The following is a 16,612-nucleotide window of genomic DNA, read 5'->3' as shown; positions in this document are numbered from 1 at the left end:
ATAAATCGCCTTCTTTCATAGGTTTCATAGAAGATTTTTATTCAATAGGTTTTCTATTGACAGAAGATCTTCTCAAATCTTCCAAAGATTGAGGTGTTCTGTGCGTCTGTCATAGCTAAAAGATCTACTGTATGCCTTGTATAGATGGATGACGTTCAATAGGTCTGCAGGTCTTCTAAATTTAGACGCCTTTTTGTAGGTATTCTTAACGCGAATACTCCCTCTAGGTATTCCATAGATAGTAGGTCTTCTATGGTTCTTTTGTGCATGGAAAACCCTTTGTAAGTCTTTCATAGATATTAGGCCTTCTGTTGGTTTTCTACAGATAGAAGACCTCTGGGAGGGTTTCTATAGAATTAAAGACGTCTTAAGTGGGGTTATATAGAATAAAAGATTGAATACGAGCAGAACTAAGAGGTCTTCTATAGAATGGAAGACGCCATAAGAGGTATTCTAAATAATCGAAGACGTTTAAAAGGTGTGCTGTAGAATAGTATATACCTTACGGGTTCTTCTATGGAATAGAAGACGCTTTAAGAAATGTTTATAGAATAGAAAATGCTGTAAGAGGTCTTCTATAGAAAAAAGGTGTCGTAAGAAGTTGTCTGTAGAATATAAGGCGTCGTAAGAGGTCTTCTATAGAATATAAGGCGTCGTAAGAAGTATTCTATAGTATAGATGGCATCGTAAGAGGCCTTCTATAGAATAAAAGGCGTGGTAAGAGGCCTTCAATAGAATAGAAAGCATCGTAAGAGGTCTTCTACAGAATAAAAGGCATGGTAAGAGGTCTTCTATAGAATATAAATCGTCGTAAGAGACCTTCTATAGAATAGAAGGCGTCGTAAGAGGTCTTCTATAGAATAGAAGGCGTCGTAAGAGGTCTTCTATAGAATAGAAGGCGTCGTAAGAGGTCTTCTATAGAGTAGAAGGCGTCGTAAGAGGACTTCTATAGAGTAGAAGGCGTCGTAAGAGGTCTTCTATAGAATAGAAGGCGACGTAAGAGGTCTTCTATAGTATAGAAGGAGTCGTACGAGGTCTTCTATAGAATATAAGGCGTCGTAAGAGGTCTTCTATAGAAAAGATGACTGGTCTTCTATAGAATAGAAGACGTCTTAAGTGGTCTTCTATAGAACAGAAGACGTCTTAAGTGGTCTTCTATAGAATAGAAGACGCCTTAAGAGGGGTTCTATAGAATATAAGTCGTCTTAAGAGGTCTTTTATAAAATAGAAGACGCCTTAAGAGGTCTTCTATAGAATAGAAGACGTCTTAAGAGGTCTTCAATAGATTAGAAGACATCTATAGATCTCTTATGTAGCCCTTAAGAGCCATTCTATAGAATAGAAGACGTCTTAAGAGGTCTTCTATAGAATAGAAGACGTCTTAAGAGGTCTTCTATAGAATAGAAGACGTCTTAAGAGGTCTTCTATAGAATAGAAGACGTCTTAAGTGGTCTTCTATAGAATAGAAGACGTCTTAAGTGGTCTTCTATAGAACAGAAGATGTCTTAAGAGGTCTTTTATAGAATAAAAGACGTCTTAAGAGGTCTTCTATAGAAAACGTCTATAGATCTCTTCTGTAGCCCTTAAGAACCATTCTATACAAAAGAAGACGCCATAAGAGGTCTTCTATAGAATAGAAGACGTCTTAAGAGGTCTTCTATAGAATAGAATAGAAGACGTCTATAGATCTCTTCTGTAGCCCTTAAGAGCCATTCTATAGAAAAGAAGACGCCATAAAAGGTCTTCTATAGAATAGAAGACGTCTTAAGAGGTCTTCTATAGAATAGAAGACGTGTTAAGAGGTCTTCTATAGAATAGAAGACGTCTTAAGAGGTCTTCTATAGAATAGAAGACGTCTTAAGAGGTCTTCTATAGAATAGAAGACGTCTTAAGAGGTCTTTTATAGAATAGAAGACGTCTTAAGAAGTCTTCTATAGAATAGAAGACGTCTATAGATCTCTTCTGTAGCCCTTAAGAGCCATTCTATAGAAAAGAAGGTGCCATAAGAGGTCTTATATAGAATAGAAGACGTCTTAAGAGGTCTTTTATAGAATAGAAGACGTCTTAAGAGGTCTTCTATAGAATAGAAGTCGTATTAAGAGGTCTTCTATAGAATAGAAGTCGTATTAAGAGGTCTTCTATAGAATAGAAGACGTCTTAAGAGGTCTTTAATAGAATAGAAGACGTCTTAAGAGGTCTTCTATAGAATAGAAGACGTCTTAAGAGGTCGTTTATAGAATAGAAGACGTCTTAAGAGGTCTTCTATAGAAAAGATGACTGGTCTTCTATAGAATAGAAGACGTCTTAAGTGGTCTTCTATAGAACAGAAGACGTCTTAAGTGGTCTTCTATAGAATAGAAGACGCCTTAAGAGGGGTTCTATAGAATATAAGTCGTCTTAAGAGGTCTTTTATAAAATAGAAGACGCCTTAAGAGGTCTTCTATAGAATAGAAGACGTCTTAAGAGGTCTTCAATAGATTAGAAGACATCTATAGATCTCTTCTGTAGCCCTTAAGAGCCATTCTATAGAATAGAAGACGTCTTAAGAGGTCTTCTATAGAATAGAAGACGTCTTAAGAGGTCTTCTATAGAATAGAAGACGTCTTAAGAGGTCTTCTATAGAATAGAAGACGTCTTAAGAGGTCTTCTATAGAATAGAAGACGTCTTAAGTGGTCTTCTATAGAATAGAAGACGTCTTAAGTGGCTTCTATAGAACAGAAGACGTCTTAAGAGGTCTTTTACAGAATAGAAGACGTCTTAAGTGGTCTTCTATAGAACAGAAGACGTCTTAAGAGGTCTTTTATAGAATAAAAGACGTCTTAAGAGGTCTTCTATAGAAAACGTCTATAGATCTCTTCTGTAGCCCTTAAGAACCATTCTATACAAAAGAAGACGCCATAAGAGGTCTTCTATAGAATAGAAGACGTCTTAAGAGGTCTTCTATAGAATAGAATAGAAGACGTCTATAGATCTCTTCTGTAGCCCTTAAGAGCCATTCTATAGAAAAGAAGACGCCATAAAAGGTCTTCTATAGAATAGAAGACGTCTTAAGAGGTCTTCTATAGAATAGAAGACGTCTTAAGAGGTCTTCTATAGAATAGAAGACGTCTTAAGAGGTCTTCTATAGAATAGAAGACGTCTTAAGAGGTCTTCTATAGAATAGAAGACGTCTTAAGAGGTCTTCTATAGAATAGAAGACGTCTTAAGAGGTCTTTTATAGAATAGAAGACGTCTTAAGAAGAGGTCTTAAGAGGTCTTCTATAGAATAGAAGACGTATTAAGAGGTCTTCTATAGAATAGAAGACGTCTTAAGAGGTCTTTAATAGAATAGAAGACGTCTTAAGAGGTCTTCTATAGAATAGAAGACGTCTTAAGAGGTCTTCTATAGAATAGAAGACGTCTTAAGAGGTATTCTATAGAATAGAAGACGTCTTAAGAGGTCTTCTATAGAATAGAAGACGTCTTAAGAAGTCTTCTATAGAATAGAATAGAAAACGTCTATAGATCTCTTCTGTAGCCCTTAAGAGCCATTCTATAGAAAAGAAGGCGCCATAAGAGGTCTTATATAGAATAGAAGACGTCTTAAGAGGTCTTCTATAGAATAGAAGACGTCTTAAGAGGTCTTCTATAAAATAGAAGACGTCTTAAGAGGTCTTCTATAAAATAGAAGACGTCTTAAGAGGTCTTCTATAGAATAAAAGACGTCTTAAGAGGTCGTTTATAGAATAGAAGACGTCTTAAGAGGTCTTCTATAGAATAGAAGACGTCTTAAGAGGTCGTTTATAGAATAGAAGACGTCTTAAGAGGTCTTCTATAGAATAGAAGACGTCTTAAGAGGTCTTCTATAGAATAGAAGACGTCTTAAGAGGTCTTCTATAGAATAGAAGACGTCTTAAGAGGTCTTCTATAGAATAGAAGACGTCTTAAGAGGTCTTTATAGAATAGAAGACGTCTTAAGAGGTCTTCTATAGAATAGAAGACGTCTTAAGAGGTCTTCTATAGAATAGAAGACGTCTTAAGAGGTCTTCTATAGAATAGAAGACGTCTTAAGAGGTCTTCTATAGAATAGAAGACGTCTTAAGAGGTCTTCTATAGAATAGAAGACGTCTTAAGAGGTCTTCTATAGAATAGAAGACGTGTTAAGAGGTCTTCTATAGAATAGAAGACGTCTTAAGAGGTCTTCTATAGAATAGAAGACGTCTTAAGAGGTCTTCTATAGAATAGAAGACGTCTTAAGAGGTCTTCTATAGAATAGAAGACGTCTTAAGAGGTCTTCTATAGAATAGAAGACGTCTTAAGAGGTCTTCTATAGAATAGAAGACGTCTTAAGAGGTCTTCTATAGAATAGAAGACGTCTTAAGAAGTCTTCTATAGAATGGAAGACGTCTATAGATCTCTTCTGTAGCCCTTAAGAGCCATTCTATAGAAAAGAAGGTGCCATAAGAGGTCCTATATAGAATAGAAGACGTCTTAAGAGGTCTTCTATAGAATAGAAGGCGTCTTAAGAGATCTTCTATAGAATAGAAGACGTATTAAGAGGTCTTCTATAGAATAGAAGACGTCTTAAAGGTCTTTAATAGAATAGAAGACGTCTTAAGAGGTCTTCTATAGAATAGAAGACGTCTTAAGAGGTCTTCTAGAGAATAGAAGACGTCTTAAGAGGTCGTTTATAGAATAGAAGACGTCTTAAGAGGTCTTCTATAGAAAAGATGACTGGTCTTCTATAGAATAGAAGACGTCTTAAGTGGTCTTCTATAGAACAGAAGACGTCTTAAGTGGTCTTCTATAGAATAGAAGACGCCTTAAGAGGGGTTCTATAGAATATAAGTCGTCTTAAGAGGTCTTTTATAAAATAGAAGACGCCTTAAGAGGTCTTCTATAGAATAGAAGGCGTCTTAAGAGGTCTTCAATAGATTAGAAGACATCTATAGATCTCTTCTGTAGCCCTTAAGAGCCATTCTATAGAATAGAAGACGTCTTAAGAGGTCTTCAATAGAATAGAAGACGTCTTAAGAGGTCTTCTATAGAATAGAAGACGTCTTAAGAGGTCTTCTATAGAATAGAAGACGTCTTAAGAGGTCTTCTATAGAATAGAAGACGTCTTAAGAGGTCTTCTATAGAATAGAAGACGTCTTAAGAGGTCTCCTATAGAATAGAAGACGTCTTAAGTGGTCTTCTATAGAATAGAAGACGTCTTAAGTGGTCTTCTATAGAACAGAAGACGTCTTAAGAGGTCTTTTACAGAATAGAAGACGTCTTAAGTGGTCTTCTATAGAACAGAAGACGTCTTAAGAGGTCTTTTATAGAATAAAAGACGTCTTAAGAGGTCTTCTATAGAAAACGTCTATAGATCTCTTCTGTAGCCCTTAAGAACCATTCTATACAAAAAAAGACGCCATAAGAGGTCTTCTATAGAATAGAAGACGTCTTAAGAGGTCTTCTATAGAATAGAATAGAAGACGTCTATAGATCTCTTCTGTAGCCCTTAAGAGCCATTCTATAGAAAAGAAGACGCCATAAAAGGTCTTCTATAGAATAGAAGACGTCTTAAGAGGTCTTCTATAGAATAGAAGACGTGTTAAGAGGTCTTCTATAGAATAGAAGACGTCTTAAGAGGTCTTCTATAGAATAGAAGACGTCTTAAGAGGTCTTCTATAGAATAGAAGACGTCTTAAGAGGTCTTCTATAGAATAGAAGACGTCTTAAGAGGTCTTCTATAGAATAGAAGACGTCTTAAGAAGTCTTCTATAGAATAGAAGACGTCTATAGATCTCTTCTGTAGCCCTTAAGAGCCATTCTATAGAAAAGAAGGTGCCATAAGAGGTCTTATATAGAATAGAAGACGTCTTAAGAGGTCTTCTATAGAATAGAAGACGTCTTAAGAGGTCTTCTATAGAATAGAAGACGTATTAAGAGGTCTTCTATAGAATAGAAGACGTCTTAAGAGGTCTTTAATAGAATAGAAGACGTCTTAAGAGGTCTTCTATAGAATAGAAGACGTCTTAAGAGGTCTTCTATAGAATAGAAGACGTCTTAAGAGGTCTTCTATAGAATAGAAGACGTCTTAAGAAGTCTTCTATAGAATAGAATAGAAGACGTCTATAGATCTCTTCTGTAGCCCTTAAGAGCCATTCTATAGAAAAGAAGGCGCCATAAGAGGTCTTATATAGAATAGAAGACGTCTTAAGAGGTCTTCTATAGAATAGAAGACGTCTTAAGAGGTCTTCTATAGAATAGAAGACGTCTTAAGAGGTCTTCTATAAAATAGAAGACGTCTTAAGAGGTCGTTTATAGAATAGAAGACGTCTTAAGAGGTCGTTTATAGAATAGAAGACGTCTTAAGATGTCTTCTAGAGAATAGAAGACGTCTTAAGAGGTCTTCTATAGAATAGAAGACGTCTTAAGATGTCTTCTAGAGAATAGAAGACGTCTTAAGAGGTCGTTTATAGAATAGAAGACGTCTTAAGAGGTCTTCTATAGAATAGAAGACGTCTTAAGAGGTCTTCTATAGAATAGAAGACGTCTTAAGAGGTCTTCTATAGAATAGAAGACGTCTTAAGAGGTCTTCTATAGAATAGAAGACGTCTTAAGAGGTCTTCTATAGAATAGAAGACGTCTTAAGAGGTCTTCTATAGAATAGAAGACGTCTTAAGAGGTCTTCTATAGAATAGAAGACGTCTTAAGAGGTCTTCTATAGAATAGAAGACGTCTTAAGAGGTCTTCTATAGAATAGAAGACGTCTTAAGAGGTCTTCTATAGAATAGAAGACGTCTTAAGAGGTCTTCTATAGAATAGAAGACGTCTTAAGAGGTCTTCTATAGAATAGAAGACGTCTTAAGAGGTCTTCTATAGAATAGAAGACGTCTTAAGAGGTCTTCTATTGAACCGAAGACGCCTTATAAGAGGTCTTTTATAGAATAGAAGACGCGTTATAAGAGGTCTTCTATAGAATAGAAGACGCCTTAAGAGGTCTTCTATAGAATAGAAGACGCCTTAAGAGGTCTTCTATAGAATAGAAGACGCCTTAAGAGGTCTTCTATAGAATAGAAGACGCCTTAAGAGGTCTTCTATAGAATAGAGGAGGTCTTCTATAGAATAGAAGAGGTCTTCTATAGAATAGAAGAGGTCTTCTATAGAATAGAAGAGGTCTTCTATAGAATAGAAGAGGTCTTCTATAGAATAGAAGAGGTCTTCTATAGAATAGAAGAGGTCTTCTATAGAATAGAAGAGGTCTTCTATAGAATAGAAGAGGTCTTCTATAGAATAGATAAAGACCTTCTTTAGATACAACACAAATGCAATCGATTGTCCTTCCATGTCTTTAAATTCTTCCTAATCTCCCTTAATTAATAAACCATCTTTCCTTTCATTACAGAATGCGCAATAACTTAACGAAAAATCGTTACACAGATGTACTTTGCTACGATCACAGTCGAGTTGTTCTATCACGGGTCGATGGTGATGATGTCTCAGATTATATAAATGCCAATTTTGTAGATGGTTACAAACAGAAAAATGCATACATTTCAACTCAAGGTATGTGCAAATAATTTTTTTAAGAAAATTCCTATACGATAACACGAATCGGAATTGTCAGGTGTTTCAATGGCACTGTAAAAAAATTAACAAAACCTAAAAATTAGATAATATCACGTTCAAATGTAAATTTACTCTTCGTAAATACAAACCGACATATCGGAATTTGAATGGAATTTGGGATTACGTTGAAAATTTTTTATGACCTTCGTAATGAGATTGATGTTAGCCATTGTTGTTACTAGGTTGAGAGTGATTAAAAAGTACTTAAAATAGACAAATTAGAATTAGTTTTTCACAGATATCCTATTGTACAGATCTGTATCTATTGGTTCACCAACATAATACGTTTTTTATAGCAGAGTTAGAACAATGTGTCTTAAGACACCACTTGTATAGATGTATATAGATGATGGCTAAAATATCCAGGAATTGTCGCCAACATGTGATGTTGCCTTGTCTGGGAAACATCGTACATTCCGTATGCAAGGTATGCATAACATTGCAGTACGGTTGCTTGGGGTTACCAACAAAAAATATTGTATATATTTACCACTGTAAATATATTCACAGAAGTGGTTAGAAATTCTCTTTTATAAAACTCATTTCAATTACATTTTTAGGAAATTCGCAATAGTAAAACCAAGTTTGACAAGACAATGTTCGTAAAATTCTATTATATGCCACCATTAAAATATTTGTTTGGACGATGGTCTTGCGAACTGATTACATTTCTTTAATTTCCAACTACAAATTATTACATTTTGATGTATACATGTTCCCACACCAACAATCCCAACTATGGCCCCAAACAGGTGACATTAAATGTTACACAATCTCATATGTATTTATATCTACTATTTGGATAAGCCTAACGGTTAGATAAGTGTAAATATACACTACTACGTTGTCATTGGACTGACCCTAATACGTTGTTAAAACACAAATAACAGCCACCACAAATAATCTAGGAAAAAAGAACAGCATGTTTCCCATCATCACCAACACCTACACACAAGGACATTTATTTATTGCGCTCACTATCATTCATGACATTCTATGGTGCTTTTTTTTGCTATTTGGTAGATATTTCCAAATATAGTCCGGTCAAAATAGACATTGAAATAGCAAAAATTCCCACAAAGCTGAATTTTGGTGGAGAGCTAGAGTTTGCCATTAGAAGCAACGTCCTAAAAGTCCCCATCGATCCCATGTGTGCAAAAAAAATTATTCGGGGTCAAAGGTCAAATTTTAAGGGTTTTTTGGTTTCCGGATTTATTTTTTGAAAACGGTTGATCTAATCAAAAAGTGATTAAAGTAAATATTGTAGACAGAAAAATTATCTACAAGTTTGAACTTTATAATTTTTTTCCTACAAAGAACCATTCTTAAGATATAGCTGTTCTAAAAAACACATGATTTTTATGCACTTATAAGGGAAATATGCACATATTCAGACGAACCGGCTAAAATAAGCGAAGTTATCTGGTCTGTCCCCCAAAAATATATATATTTTCTTGAAGAGCGAGATTATAGCTATCTTCTAAAAAAAATTCCAACAAAATCGGAGCTTGTTTAGTAGAGTTATTCAATGTTAGAGTCATTTTATGCAAAAATAGCCCATTTAACCCACATGTATAATCGAAAGCCCAAAGGGAACGACCCCAACGAAAACTCTCCGATTTTTTTTTCAAGTTTTGTCCGAAGGTAAGGTTTGTTGCGCTGATTACGGAAATGTATAATTTTCAACGGTTGCGGATCCGGTTCGCCGGTTATTCGACCCGAAAGGCCAAATTTAAAAACCGGGTTAGACCCGGATCTACTGATCCGATTCCTGCAAAGTGGATATCGTCTGAAAGCTTACGGAAGTATCTACCGCATAGTGTCGTTACTTTAACCGATTCGCCTCATAATGTACTTACGCGGCTAATTTTTTATTTGACATTTAGATCGCGATATCTCGAAAATGGTAAGTATTTTTTAAGTATCATAAAGACCACTCTTGTAGACAATTATTGAATCTACAACTTTTACTTTAGCCGGCTTTTGCTAAGTCTTACCGTTTTTGAGAAAAATTAAAAAAACTGAATAATGCCTCCAAAAATGACCTTTGACCCCGAATAACTTGTTTTTGCACACATGGGATCGATGGGGACTTTTGGGACGTTGCTTCTAATGGCTAACCCTAGCTCTCCACCAAAATTCAGCTTTGTGGGAATTTTTGCTATTTCCCCCTTATAAGCATGTCTATTTTGACCGGACTAAATAACCAATAACGATTACTGTGAAAGTAGTAACACCTTAGTTAAAAATAATACCCAGTGAAAGCGCTTTATTCATGTGACCAGGGCAGACCTATCACATGAATAATGAATAGATATTATTGAATATTATCAATTTAAATGGATTGACGATTCTTTTTGTATGTGTATAGAAGATTTTACATTGCTTCAAATCTTTTTCCATATGCATTAATTTTTTTTATATAAATTTCCATAGCATTCTTTTGCTACGTCATGATTTACACAATAATCATGTTGTCATCCCTTTGATGTGGTTTCCGGCACATAATGTTCTTTCTTTGCCTTGTACACCTCGTACATCTTTGTTTTTGCAATTGATATTTCTACGTATATACTTTGTATGTTAATGACCGTCCTTGTATCTATTATTCTACAATTTTTCTTTTTATTTTTTTTCTCGTATAAAATGTTGTCGTATTGATTTTTTTCTCACGTCCTTTTGTCGTTTGCCAACTCACAAGGAAGGAACTTTACGTGTACATATTTGTTGTGGCATTTCTGAGACAAAGACTGCATAATTTAATTAGTATTTGTATAAAATGAAAACTACAAAACTACGAACAGGAAAATAATGGTGCCCAAGTGCAAAGGACAACAGAAAATTTTATAAAATAACGTTTGTATCAAATAATTATTTATAATTTCTCGTTTATAGAGCTTGGATGATTCACTAAAATATACTAGAAAACTTCACGATTATAGTTCTTAGGTTAGGATATAGGATATGCAGCTGTCATTAATTTTTGACTGCCACTTCACTCGGAAACTTGCGGTCTATTGTGTACTCCTGAAATTAGATAAAAAAGTGGGGTAGGAGGGGAAAGGCAGGAAAAAAGGTTGAAGGAGAGTAGATATAACAGAGAGGTAGGGAAGAAGTAGTTAGTTCATAGCCGCCTAATAGCCACTTAAGGCTACTGTAATGCGATTCTCTAACACATTTTTTGAGTTACCGACAAAAATCGGTAAAATTAAAATGTTTATAATTTCGGTAATTCATGATATGTTTCGGTAATTTAAAGATGAATACAAAGTAGGCGTAAAGATCTACATATATCAAGAGTGATGTCAACATTTATTTGAATTTTTCGCTCATAATTTTGCTTTTTAATTTTAACTATTTTTGTCGGTAACTGAAAAAATGAGTTAGAGAATAGCACCACTGCACGATGGGGCAAATGGCAGGATTTTGAGGCAAAAAGTCATTTTTTCAAGTCAGTGATTGAAATCAAATAATAACGGAATTATATTCTAAACACTTTCAAACCTCCAAAACCAAAAAATTACAATCTGGCAACGACCCACGGCGACATGCCAAGCTGTAAAAGATGTCATAATTTTCATTCCGTTTATTTCTGACATTCAGCCGTAATTAAATAATTTAAGTATTTTGGCGACAAAACCCGACCTGTTGATATAATATATTTTTTAAAAATGGAAAATACGGGTAATGGTATGTAAATTAAGATTATTATTAAAAATGTAAATGTAAAATTAGATGTGGTCAATAATTTGTTGTGTCAGTAAGTGATGTTTTTTGATGTAGTCTGTGGTATCGTCCATGTGTTCTTTGGAGTAGAACTTTCGGTATCGGGGTGTATTCTCGTAAAAATATGTATCTGGTGAAAGGTAACAATTCCGGCTAACAGATTTTGAAAAGAAATTTTGCGTATACTTGCGAATAAAAACCTAAACCCGTTATAGAATGGATTTCTGCGAAATTTAAGCGAGGTGTCAAAGACAAATTCGTGACGGGAGTTAAAAAACAAGTTTATAACATTTGTGCACGCCTTAACCAAAAATGGATAAAAAATTTGAGGTCAAAAAATCGACACAGTATTTACGCTAGAAGAAGGTAATGTTACAAAGAAGAGAGGGCACCCTAATGTGGATTATAGTGAAGGAAGAAAACTTGCTTCAGAAGTCTCCTATGAACACGGCGACAATACCAAGCTCTTGATTCATGCCGCCTCTGTTTCGGCCAATTTGTCAAAAGAAAAATATTTAAACTATGTTCTCAAGGAAGTTCGGCATCAACCAACTAAAATGAGAAAACAATTAACTTCGACAGAGAAAATTTATGAACGATATATCCAAATCTGAACCGATTTAAATATGATGCCTCAATAATATTTTCTAGACCAAATTCCGCCAGACACTTTAAATTTCATCACAAGTGGACACATATAGCGTGATTGCTTCACGAAATATCTACAATCGGATGAAAATATATATGGGAGCTGTATCCAAATCAGAACCGATTTCGATATAATTTGGCATACTTTTTTCTAGACCTAATTCCATCACAAATTTTAAATTTCATTGAAATTGGGCAGAATTTGCGTGTTTGTTGCACCAAATACCTCAAATCGGCCGAAAATATATATGGGAGCTATATCTAAATCAGAAGAGATTTCAATATAATATGGCAAACATATTTTTTTAGACCGAATCCTGTCACACGTTTCAAATTTCATCGAAATTGGACAGAAATTGCGTGTTTGTTGCACCAAATACCTCAAATCGAGCGAAAATATATATGGGAGCTATATCCAAATCTGAACCGATTTCAAAATAACTTGGCAAACTTATTTCCATTCCGAATTCCGCCACATATTCCAAATATCATCATAATTGCACAGAATTTACGTGTTTGGTCCATCAATTACTCGAAATCGGGCGAACATATATATGAGAGCTATATCTATATATGAACCGATATCAACCAAATTTGACAGATTAGTTTTAAGGCCGATTATAAACATCTGCACGAAATTTTGAAGGTCTAGCTTGCATCTGTGATTTTTTTGTCTCAAAAACCTGTCATCGGCCCCATCGTGCACTGCAGTAGGTTACTGGGTCAATGGAGGAAAAATAAGATAGAGATACCACATTATGCCGATCAAATAGCCTGTGTCTTTTGACTGACAGTCTAGAACACCGGCAGAAAATATGCTCGATTGTTTCAGTCTCTTCCACATTCTCACATAGCCTGCAATACTCAATGTTCTTGTCCTCCCACTTACTTGTCATAGATCATAGAAAGCAATGACCAGTAACAACTTCTACATCGATCCTGATTTCTGATTAACGTAATGAGAGAAGGGACACAGTTCTACGCCCTGAGATTGCCGGCTAGATACCTTACAACCAGGTATTTCTTGCCAAATTCTTACGAGTTACTCAGTGTAGAGCTTACTGAGTTTGTTGAAGAAGAAGCAAAGCGAGGCTTGACACAGTCCTCCACCCAAAGGTCTGAGGACTGAGAGCCTCGTTTTGCTAGTTCATCAACTGTTTCATTTCCCCCAATATTGCAGTGTTCTGGTACTCAACAAAACTTAACATCTATATTGCAGGTTTTTAAGATAGACCTACAGCTTTGAACAGTCTTAGAGGTAATAGTGTATAATTCTTACGCCTTTAATGCAGCCTGGCTGTCCAAGTAGACTGTGACTATTCTATCTGCAAGGTCTGTCATTCCAACTAATAGTTCTAAGGTTTTTAGCACTGCAAAGAAAAACCCTGCAGTTATCGTTAAGATTGTACGAACGTCGGTTCAGCATTCAGTTACACTATGCAACACTGAAAATGCAAACAACTTCTAGTATGCATTTTTTGAAACTACATATTTAGACTACAAAAACCCTAAAAGGGTTTTGTCCTGTCAGATCCAGTTCGGATTTTAGAGCCTCATCTAAACCGGGATAAATCTACACTTTTTTGCATTTATCAGGCCTTTATCTCAGAAACGAATAGGAATTTGGCCTTGCTGTCTTTAGCAATATTGTAGCCCATAACCAGTAGAACTTATCCTTTGAAAAAAACCACTTAAGAAAAATCTATAAAATATAGAAAATTTTACATAATTGCTGAAATTCTGGCCAGTATCGGCTAAACTATTGGGAGTTAAACCAAGTAACCTTTTGCAAAAATCTTCCAAATAAAGTTCTCAACAATTCTTTAGAACATTCTGAAACTCTAAAATGCTTACTTCATGTTATTTCAGCGGTATTTTGCATAATATCTTTTACAACACGTATTTCAAGCACAGTTCACACCAACAGTTTATTCTCGCATTTCGGAATTCACTACATTATTGACATTTTTATTAAATCGTCGTTGAAAAAAAACAACTGAATAGAGGCATTTTACAACAATGACATGTTCTGAAGATTTGTGTATTACATTCCTGGGAATATTTTTCCAAAAGAAAATATTCAGAAAAAATTTTGCTTATATTTTGAAATTTGAGGAAATAAATGTAGTTTTTTTCCAGTTATTTATTTTCCCAAGTATTTTATTCTTGCCCTTATCTACAAATTCGCTTCAGAGGTCAGAAGAAGATTCTCATTGGTTTCAGAGATATAGCCCTATTACTTCCGCTATGTCAAAGTCATACAGGAATAAAGTGCAATTAGCCCCATCTGGGTGCGTTTCACAGTGTTCATCTACCATCTTCCACTCCCAGGTATTTCACCACTGTAGAGAGTTTCAATTGCACGACATGCAGTAAAATAAGTGATATTTCTTTTCCTGGTGAATAGTACAAACACCATATTTGCTGTATTCACACCAAGGTGAACCCAGCGTTTTTGTTTACCAATGCACCTTGCATCAGTTCTGACAGCGTATACAAAACATTTGCCACTGATTAGAATGACTACCTAATCTGCATAGTTCGTAGTCTATAAAACATTCCATTCACTTCCAGAAGTCTTAGTAGAGGAGATAAAACTACTACCTGCTGGGTGCTCTTAGTGACTAACTTCCTTACGGAGTTCTTTCCCATGTTAGAATTTATTATGATTTGCTTTCCAGTATTCTATCAATCCATTTGCCTAGGATAGAAGGGAGACAGTGGCTCCAAAACCGAATGGATGGATTCGAGTTTCACATTATAGAAAGCTCTGTCTATGTCTAGGTTGTAGCTCCTCGATGTTGGGGAAGGATCGACCTAACAACAGAAAGGAAGACTTAGAGTAGTAAGGAAGAGCGTGCAGGTAAACCAACAGAGAAAGAAATGTTACACTTATTACTAATCAAAGCTCATTTAACTTAGCTTCAATTCGCACCAGCATCATTGAAATGGAAAGCATAGGTTTGATGCTGGGTTGATGGTCTCTGCCCGAGACACTATGGTTTCGTATCAATCCGGTGCGAAAGAACACGCTGCCGTGGAATTGATCTCCCTCTGGTTATTGGGCGTTTTTTACAGTAAGTGTGCTCGTCGCTTCAACAGCAATTTTTTAACTGTTTACTTTTCTCCTTGGATACGACTTTTTTCCATATACTGTAGCCTTTATTACGACCAATGTACTTTGATGGAAGATACAAACGCAAAACTCGTTTCATACTTTACACTTATCACATCAAAAATTCTTTTTGAATTTTAACATATTTATTTTGTCTAAACAAATATTCCACTTGTTATGTGCCAAAAAAACTTTGTATGACCCGTCCTTGCATCGATACATATTCTCCTCATTGTTTGTGCCGTAAGCTCATTACAATCAAACAACCTCCAAAAAAGAGAAGTCTTACAAATGATGTTTGAGTGTTGAATGAAAAATGCACACCGCATTGCGATTAACAAAGAATTCCCTCAGTGCCATCTTCTTACCCCTAATTGAGAAGAGCTGTTTACACAATTTTGTTAAGGAAAATTTTCTAGAAAGTTTTCCCCCCATGTCGATTAATTTTGAAATATGCGGCTCGTAGTAGCTTTAATGAAATTGTTCTTGTATTTTTTTATAGCTATTGTCTTGGCCAAGCTATTGCGCCTTATATATTTATGTATATTTAAATACCTAACCTTGACCCATGTAACCCATGCTACGTCTCTATGTTCAGTTGGTGTCATTGTTGTTGATAGTTATTAAGTTTTCTGTGATAAATTTATTTCTATGACAGCTATCATTGTAACCGCAACCATTCTAAGGATAAAGTAAAAGAAAATGGCGGTATTTGTGTATATCTAAGATACCTCTTTTACCGCCCCTAAGAAAATAAGTTTATTCTAATTTGTACATTACCTTTTCTTATTTCATTTCATTTAAATATCCATGCAAACATTATTTAACTTTGACTACTATGAAACTTCATAAGTCCAATTTAGCAACACAATTCCAAAGAAACCCTTTATATCAAAATAGCTTTACTTTTAATGAACTCCTCTGTGTCTTCCACATAAATTAATTCCATGAAATATTTTTGGGATATCTGCACCAATTTTTAGACACACAATTTTGGTTAAGGGTACTGTTTACATTTTGTGTATTTTCAGTTATGAATTATTTAGTATTTTATTTCTTTGTAATTTTCATGGACATGTTTGTTTGATTTCAAAGGGAAAGCTTTTCAAGGGAAAAACTTTTAATAAACATTCATTACCAAATAACTTTGAAACATACTTTGTCAAGCCAGTAGGATTATGTAAATGCAGTCGAACATCTCTATAACAACAATTATTCCCCATATTTTAAAACAGAAATAAGAATTCCCACTAAAAATAGTCTCTTTATAACAAGTTTTCTTTATAACGTAATAATTCTTCGTCGCCAACAACTCGTTATAGAGAAGTTCGACTGTAGTTAATGCCAGAATTACCGACGATTATCGGTTTGTATATTTTTATACTTTCTATAATCGATATTTACCCCCAATGTAGCGAACAAACTAAAGTATTCGCTTAGTCCCTTTCAATTTAATCGACTGCTCACAGGTTAACTTTAGACCATATCACAGGAAAAACTTCTACTAAAATAATTTTACAACA

General features: G+C 35.0%; 1 protein-coding gene across 5 annotated transcripts in view; it reads left to right on the top strand.

Annotated features, from left to right (window-relative positions):
* Positions 1–16,612, top strand: part of Ptpmeg2 (Protein tyrosine phosphatase Meg2) — a 326,150-nt gene that overhangs the window by 298,511 nt on the left and 11,027 nt on the right. For all 5 annotated transcript variants that reach the window (XM_073974523.1, XM_073974518.1, XM_073974522.1 and 2 more), the window contains one exon: positions 7,377–7,537. In XM_073974523.1, coding sequence (XP_073830624.1) covers positions 7,377–7,537 — 161 coding nt within the window. The remainder of the gene's footprint in view (positions 1–7,376; positions 7,538–16,612) is intronic.

Source organism: Musca autumnalis, unplaced genomic scaffold (assembly GCF_047663935.1).
Source record: "Musca autumnalis isolate F117 unplaced genomic scaffold, ASM4766393v1 scaffold_3, whole genome shotgun sequence".
Classification (NCBI taxonomy): Eukaryota; Metazoa; Arthropoda; class Insecta; order Diptera; family Muscidae; genus Musca; species Musca autumnalis.
Note: the sequence above shows the minus strand (reverse complement) of the source record. Positions and strands in the feature narration are given on the sequence as shown.